The 8,861-nt window shown below is 34.7% G+C and overlaps 1 protein-coding gene across 1 annotated transcript in view; it reads left to right on the top strand.

The window, feature by feature from the left end:
- LOC108744985 overlaps positions 1 to 7,783 on the top strand; it is a 44,937-nt gene extending 37,154 nt beyond the window's left edge. Inside the window, exons 3-5 of the mRNA XM_018480987.1 lie at positions 1,209 to 1,628; positions 6,427 to 6,791; positions 7,382 to 7,783. Coding sequence (XP_018336489.1) covers positions 1,209 to 1,628; positions 6,427 to 6,791; positions 7,382 to 7,562 — 966 coding nt within the window. The 3' untranslated portion in view covers positions 7,563 to 7,783. The remainder of the gene's footprint in view (positions 1 to 1,208; positions 1,629 to 6,426; positions 6,792 to 7,381) is intronic.
- Positions 7,784 to 8,861: the final 1,078 nt, after the last annotated feature.

Raw genomic sequence — 8,861 nt, 5'->3', positions numbered from 1 at the left:
GAGCGGCGGAAAAGAAAAGGTTAGAAGCGTTCGAAATGTGGTGTTATAGGCGGATGATGAGGATATCGTGGGTAGAAAAGGTTAGAAATGAAGAGGTATTAGAAAGAATAGGAGAACAGAGGACTCTATGGAAGTCAATAAGAAATAGGCGAGATAGGTTGGTAGGACACCTTCTCAGGCATGAAGGGCTAGTTAGAAACATATTAGAGGCAAAAGCAGGAATTAAGAAGAGTAGAGGTAGACCTAGATTAGATTACTGTTCGCAAAAGAATGTGAGATGTTCTAGTTTTGGGGAAATGCGAAGATTAGCTCAAGATAGGAAAGAGTGGAGGGATGCGTGTTCGACCAATCTTAGGACTGACGACCTTATGATAACGATGTATATTCAAAACCTATCAAACCTAATAATGAACTCAACGCTGGGCAGAGTTTCATTGCTTTCTGCTTGATAATGTGCTTCCAGTACTTTCAGGGCTTAAAGCCCTCTAATTCAAGCCCTTACATGAAGAAGTATTTGAGGCTTAATAACCAAATTACTTGTAATTTGTAATTCAAGGAGTTTTCAAGCTGCTTTAAAGTACTTTGTTATTTGAATGAGTGTAATTCCTTTTGAAGTAATTGGTAATTCAAAATCCTTGTTAAAATATAATTGGAACACCAAGGGCTTTTGGTTGGGGCTTTGCCCAGATCTGGTAAAATCCTTATCGTTTTCCTTTAAATTTAAAACAATGCTATTAGTCGTGCCTTTCCTCATATCTAAGTTCAAGATGTTTCAAAAATCAGCAATGTCTCTTGAAGTAAAAAACCTTTATTTCGAAAAAAAAACACTTTTTTTAGCAGAAAGACCCAATACCAAATATTCAGCTATTAATTCGTTCATGTGAGTTCTCGAGCAGTGCTTTCCTGTGCGTCACTCAATCTTTAATGTTTGAAAATCGGAAAAAAATAGCATTTATAGATAACCCTGTGTTTTTTTTACATGCAGGAAACTCTAAAACAATTTCTCTTAAATTGCAATGAAGCTTCAGCATATGTAATGCCTACTAGGTACTTTCAAATACTTTAATATCGTCATTATTTTCCAGTTGAAACTTTTTTCAATAGAAAGTTTATCCGTTTCTCTTGTATATTCTTTCCGTTTCATTTTTTTAAATCATTGATATTGAATTTCTTAAAAAATACATTAACCTTTTCTCATTTATTTTCAGAAAACAGAAGAAAGGTCAGTTCCGATCGCCGTTAGAATACACAAGACGTTAGAATTAGCCGACGACAAATTCTACGTGATTACGTGCGGCAAGGCCGGTTTTCGTAATGCGAAAAACGAAACTTCGCTAGTGTCTCTCAGGCTAATCGAGGACGAGAAAAAAGTCATCCAAACGGTTTACGGCCGCCCATACACTCTACGGGCGGAAATATCGAAACCGGACGGCACCTACGGATTCAAAGTCCGGTCCTGCTTTGCATTCGATAAATTGAACAGTAGCGTGCCTCTGATCGATGACAAGGGATGCCCGATTAACAGGGACGTCATCGGGCCCTTCAGTTATGACGAGGCCAAAGGGGAAGCAAACGCACAACTTACTTCGATGTTCAAGTTCCCTAATAGTTCGGAAGTTCACTTTCAGGTAAGAACAAAAATACTATTCTTCGATAATAAACTTTGGAAATCGATAGGACTCCGGTAGGTTCTGATAGGAAAGTGGGTTTCGGTTGATTCTAATGAAACTTTAAGAAAATGTTCATGATTAAAAGTCTCAATGGCCACTACTCCTAAAAAAATCTGTAGTTTTTGAGGCAAACTTTTTTAGCATGTTCTAGTTTCTGTAAAGTCGACTAAAACCAATTTTCTACAATTGCGAGGTTCTTTCAGTCTCTGGGACCTTTCATAAAACACGTCGCAAATAAGGGAAAGGGGGCACTGGTTAGTGTGGCAAAATATGACAAAGGGGGTTGGGGATCTAAGGATCATCAATGTTATTTTTATTTTTTTCTTAACTTGACAATTCTTAAAATTTTTCATTACGATAGGAAGTCATTGTCATTGCTATTTTTAATCGCAAGAAATTGTTTACTTATTATAACATTTGTTAGGGGTAGGAACGCTAAAAATGTGACTTAGCCTAATGATGATGTTGAATTTGATAAATTTAACCTCAATCCGATCTCACGTGTTGTTATTCGCCGGTTCACATCAACTAATGCCTTTATCGCGGCTTTATCAGCTTCAACCGGCCTTCCCGAACGTGGTACATCTTCGATATCAAAATTTGGTCGAAATTTAGCGAACCAGTTCTGGCACTGGCGTACTGTCAACACACCTTCTCCATACACATCAGTCAATTTCTTTCTGGCTTGAACAGCATTTTTACCCTTTCTGTANAAGTAATCTATATTGAATGGATTTAAGGTATTCCATGTGTAATAGTTTCATTTCAAAATTAGTTTTGGTGCAAAAAAATAAACGTGGGTGTTAATTAATGAAATAAACTTCAATTTTGACACATTACACTTTTAAAATAAAAGAAAGAAAGGCACAACCAATTTTGGTGTTAATTTTCAACTCATTATAATTTGATCATTAAGTAGATTCTGACTACGATTTTTCCCAATATTAAATTTTTGTGTAAATGGTTTTTTTTACTCTAAATCACTATTTAATTTAAGTGTGTGTCTTTTATTTCTGTAAAACATTTTAATAGGTCGTAAAATCCCACAAAATCGGTTAATAATTATACCAATACCTAATTTACCTTATCTACGCGGTGGTAATGTATAATATTCCGATAATCAAACCCATGCTAAAAAATGTCACCTCGGACAACAGGTTCTTAATGTTAATTCTTTGGTTCTTCGAGAACAGTTTCCAGTATCTTTTGTAAATAATAAAAAAAAGAGTAAATATTGGCCTTTTGATGTCTGCATTTTTTTCTAAACGAAAACCCAAACTTAATTAACTACCAGGGGTCTACAACCTTTTCTTGTCGTATCTATACATATCGTGAATATCCCATACTACACTTCTGTAGTTTGTACAGTGCTCGGCAAAAGAATAGAGTACAGTTCGTTAAACCCTCGTTCGGTCTACAGACTTTACCTTAGGTGTCGAATTTCTGGAAGTTTTATTAATTGTAAACCACTCGAGAAAGGTCCTAGGTTAATATTTTTCGTAAACGGCAATTTTTTATCTTGAATGCACGTATAAGGGATGTAATGGTGAGTAGCGGTCGCAACCTACCCTATTTAGTCATCATCGTAAAAAAGCTGTGTAATTAGTTTTCTTAAAATATTTTCGTAACCGCGAGTTTATATATATAGTCATATAAGTCAAAAAAAAAATCTGAAAGTAGTATTTCATGAAAAATTTGAAACCACTTTTTCAAATTTTCTGGCTGAATAGAATCTTTATTATTAAATTATTACTATAGATTTATTAAATTAACTGCAGAAAAGGCTTGTATAATTTTTTTATGAAGGGTATTCCCCCTTTCACAAAATGGCAGCTAGATGTGATGTTGTAAATAAATGATGAAAATACATATAGAAACAGAAAGGGTAGTTATAAGGGGCAGATATAGACCAAAATTCATTATATTAGGGTTAGCTCAACCTAGTTGAAGTGTTCAGATATTTACATCATTTATAAATTACATGTTGAAAAAGAAATTTCGTGATTTTTAAACGAATTTAAGTATGTGCATCGGAGACAAAAATTGTCAGTCTCTCTAAGTCTTTCAGAGTCATTCGGCGTCTCTGAGAGCGTCTTTCACAGTTATTGCCTAGGTGTTTTTATGGATTTCTCACAGTCTCTGTATGAGAGACTCGAACGATAAAATTGTTAATTCAGAGATTCGAGTCTCTCACAGAGAGACTGAATGAATAAAACTGAAAAATTGAAAGACTCGAGTCTCTCGTAGAAAGACTGGGATCTTTGAAATATGTTGAACTTAGAAAATTTTAACCACGTCTATCGAGACACCACTTATTGAGAGATTCGAGTCTCTCGTTTAGAGACGCTAAACAGTTTTCTTGACAGTCTCTCTCATCGACACCAGAGGGACTCGATGAGAGACGGAGATTCGAGTCTCGCTTTTAGAGACTCTGAGAGACTGAACATTTTTATCTCGGACAGTGTCTTAGTCGCTTACTGTATCTACCAGGCAAGTTCTACAAACTGTCCAATTTATCACCGTGCAGTCGTTCGCTATAATGCCTGATTTAAATTCATATTCACGCATAATTAAGTATTATAATCCGATGTAAAATTTAAAACTCGAGGACCGTTATGTGCACACTATCTGAGCCACCTTTCGTCTTGTTAATACATACGAACATACGCGGAGAAGTGAAACTTCATTCCTAGACATAGACCGCACCCAATTATTTATTGATCGATTTATATTATTACTTCCATGGCAATGATATCACTCTTTGTCTCATATCTTGACACATGACACGTCCAATTTAAATTATTACCTGTAACATGTACAGGGTGTTTGTTGATTGCATGTCTACATTTCGAAAATTATTACATGTGTTCTTCATATTATTAGACGTTTTACTAACGCAAATTAAAAGGATTACGGCTCTCCAACAACGAATGCTACTAACAAAAATTTAACGTCTATATTCTCCTTTCTTTCATCTAATATTTAATCAGTTGATAAGTCAAAACCAGCAGGGGTTAAAAGTTGTTTTATTTATTAAAAAACAACAGCTAACGTCTCGCCCTCAACTGTTGGGCTTTCTCAATGCTAGTTTTGAAAGTCAAAAAGAGATGTCTTATTAACACTCATCAGCACGCCGCAGGCAGTGTCGTTCAATTACTAAACCAAGCAAAGAACTACTACATTATCATAACTGCCTGTATTTGAAACTTTCACTATACTGTCATGGAGATCATTAAATGTTCTGTTTGGAGAAACGAGATCATTAAATATTCTGTTTGGAGAAACGACGATGCTAATATCTATATCAAAGATGCAGAAAACATTGAAATTTAAAGCTATAATACCAAAAACATTAGTTTATATGTAAAAATACTTGAAATTAAAGTATTTTGTCAACAAAAAAATACAGTGTTCGTTTAACAGTTGACCCCTGCATAAATAAATATGAAGAAAACTTGCAGTTACTTTAAGGATTATGATTTCTAATTAGTAAAGGAGAAAGTATCCTTTTTTAGATTGGTCGGTTTCTGACAAAATTTTGTCACTTAACTTTTGATGCTCATTAAAAATAAGACTTTCATTAGATGTACGCATCATTAAGCAGGGAAATTAACATTTCTGCAGGCGCCTACCCTAAGACAAAAAAGGGTGAACATCAGGGTATGTTTAATGAGAAGATTTCATCCCCTTTATTTTGCAGAAAATGAACATTTCACTAACAAATTCTCAAACATAAAATACTCCATCAATTGTTGAATTTACTTTTTAATTTCTTCCACCAGATTATACAGATTTCACCCGAATTTCATGGCCCTCAAAGCTAAAAATAAAGAATTTCCCCCTTTAAACTTTATAGTCAGTAAAATACAAATCTACTTTCCCCGACGGGCGGTATTTAAATACTCCATCCCAACTGAAAGTAGTTAAATCATCCACCTTGACTGGAGATAATAAAGTAACTTCTACACTTCATAAACTTTTTTATTGCAAAATACGACTTCAAAAAAATCCATACTTAATTACCTCACAGGTACTGTGTCGTAACTCTATCAAGACTTCTTCAGGGTATAAAAAACAAAATGTGTGCTGGGACGCATAGTAGACGTGAAACTTGAACGGACAAGTGGAAAAACGAATTGCAACAAAATTTTTACTTCAAGTTTTACGGGCAGGTTTTCAAATTGGACAAGTACATTAACAATCTGCCCGTATAACTTGAAATAAAAATTTTGTTGCGATTCGTTTTTCCACTTGCCCGTTGCCATTCGTTTTTCCACTTGTCCGTTGAAGTTTTACTTCTACTATGTGTCCCAACACACATTTCGTTTTCACAGGTTTACTGCAAATTATGATTTGGTTGTTACACAGACCACAATTAAAGGCAATGATGCGCAGCCACTTGGAGAGCAAAGGTAAGAAAACAACAGCTGAGCACAGCACATGCCGCCGGGACTCTAGCGGACAGCCCGCTCTCCGCGCGGCTGCGCATTATATCCATCTAATACAACCGTTGCCCCCTCTCTTTTTCGTGACAGAAAAAATCGTAATACCCCATCTATATAGAAGTTTCACTTCAAAAAGTTTAGACTCTAATGTCTAGTAAATGCGTGTAGAATTTCACGACAGAGGCAGACAAGTTCAAAGTCGTGTGTGTCAAAAAATTTGTGAAAATATTATCAGAAAAATGTCGTAAACCAAGATAAATATATATTGAACACACTATACGTTATGAACAACAACATATCTCTCTTTTTAGTGTGACATAGTTCTTTGCAAGGGCCGTTGCTCTCCGTCTTCCTGCGACTCTTCTTCCGTAGCTGTCAAAGGTGCTGACAACGAGGAAGGCGTCGTGATGGCTGCAACAAGTGTGTTCGTCCTCGATCCTTCGGAAGCCTTCTTGGCGTCCCAGGAAGTGTGCGAAGAAAAGATCCATCCTTCCTGGCTCCTGTGGCTGTGTATTGCTTTAGGTGTATTATTACTTATTATGCTCCTTATTAACATCTTCCTGTGCTCAGCGATGACTTGCGCGTGCGCAAGGACAGAAATAATCGAGAAGGAACCGAGCATGATCGAAGACTACGATCCTTACAGGTCCTGGCACGGAAGTCAGTACGGATCAAGGTAAGCAACTGAAAATCCGTTTTAGAAAATTATACTATTGAAAAATAAGTTCTTGGTCACCATCAGTTTTCGAACTTATTAGTTCTCATCAGTACGTCACAAGCAGTTTCGGCTAACTATCAGTAGGTGGCGAAATCTGTTCATATCTTAATCTCGATTAATATCAAAATTAATCGATAAATCTAAAATCATTTACGTAAAAGTCTAAGTCCATAAAGTTAGACCAATTCTGTACAAAAATGATTGCAAAGAAAGAGTCCAATCTTTATTTGTAAGAAGTCTTGTAACATACTTGATACTAAAGATTCCTCCCGTATCTTTGGCATTAAAATGAAAAGTAGAATGTGGATTATTAACGTTGCTATATATTTCTTTCACATTAGTTACTGCAGAAACAAACTGAATCAAACAATATTCGGATTGTTATTATTTCTGCGTTGTTTATTTTCTACGAATTGGACTCTTTTTATTAGATCAATTAGTATGATTGACCGTGTCAAAATCGAAGGTCGTCTGAGATATTTTCCGCTCGAATGCACTCGAAAGACACAGTTACCGAATTGCGGAGACCACATTCTGTTGTATTTCAGGTACTCCCTAAATGGGGCACCCCAACACCCCAAAGGTTACACGTCCGGGGGTTCAACAATGAACTCCACGAGATCTATATCGTCTCACAGCGATCACTACGCAATCGTCCATTCTCGTCCAGCTAGTCGTTACAAACATGGACCACCGTCGCATATTGGGAGCCATTACAGTGGAAAATAAGTTTCTGTTTGACCTATTTTTTATTTTTTTTTTATTACTTAATCAATTAATTAAATTTACCTTCGCCAATTGGTTATAATCTCGCCTGAAATTGCTTAAGATTTACGCGGCTAATGACGACGCATTTTTTTTTTTTATTGCCATCACCACCGTAACTTTCTCCGTTTCTCTTATTATCCGCCTTTCTCCGAATATAGTCATTTATTTACGGTAAGATCAACGCTATTCAGGAAGAAGTTTAAAACCCTTCTTACACTTTAAGAATCTCATGAAAACATCATATGACAATTGATAAGGTTTAGGCACAATATTCGTCAAGTTTTTAACTTTTTTTTTCGTTGATAGCTTCAAATTATTTATTTATTTATTTATATATTTTTCGTTCAAACAAGACAAATTTAATTTGAGCTATTAACAAAAAAGGTCTACCTAATCATAAAAACAAAAAAATGTCTCATCAAACTTTGTTTTTTATGACATTGTGGATGGATATCAAAATTTGCTGTGTTTAAAACTTTTCCTGAAGGTCATAAAAGATGACGTGTTTAATCAACCTTACCTAGCCTAACCTAACCTCAATTTCATCGCAGTGCGAAAGGTAGGTAGGTACAAATGAAGGTTATTGAAACTGATTTACGATTAACGTTGGATTTACTATAGATAATTACATATTTTTAAAAACGAAACCGATTAGAATTATTTATTCTATTAGTGCAATAACGATCGAAACGATTTTGAATTAATAAAAGTGTTTACACTAGCAAATATTTTATAAAAATTTTAGAAGTATATTAATGTTACCTCCTCCTTAAATAGCTGCTAGTTACCTAATTTTTCGCCATATTTTTCAGTAAACAGAAAAAATTAAAATTTAAAGCCCATTTTATATAACCACTAAAGGTAAAAGTAACATATTTATTTACATTAGAATCACTGCCCACTAAATTAATGCGTTTCGTAAATTAAAATAAAAATAATCGTGACGTAAACTAAAAAATACACTCTGTTGACTTTTTTGTTAATAATTTGCATACAAATAATCAAAAACATAGCTGTATAAATTCATTAAAAAAAAAACCAGAAACAACTATTATTTTCAATTTATTGTTTCACTATTAATAGTGACCAGAGTTTTTCATTGTTTTGTTTCAAAAATTTGACAATGTTTTTTTTTTTATTAATGAATCGCCATGTCATTCGTGGCATAGGTACATACATGCATATAAATGTACGTGTAAATAAATTTAATTATACACCTCTATAAATAATTAAGCATGTAGAATTAATATATTTGAAAGT

The sequence above is a fragment of the Agrilus planipennis genome, unplaced genomic scaffold (genome assembly GCF_000699045.2).
Source record: "Agrilus planipennis isolate EAB-ADULT unplaced genomic scaffold, Apla_2.0 scaffold42, whole genome shotgun sequence".
NCBI lineage: Eukaryota > Metazoa > Arthropoda > Insecta > Coleoptera > Buprestidae > Agrilus > Agrilus planipennis.
Note: the sequence above shows the minus strand (reverse complement) of the source record. Positions and strands in the feature narration are given on the sequence as shown.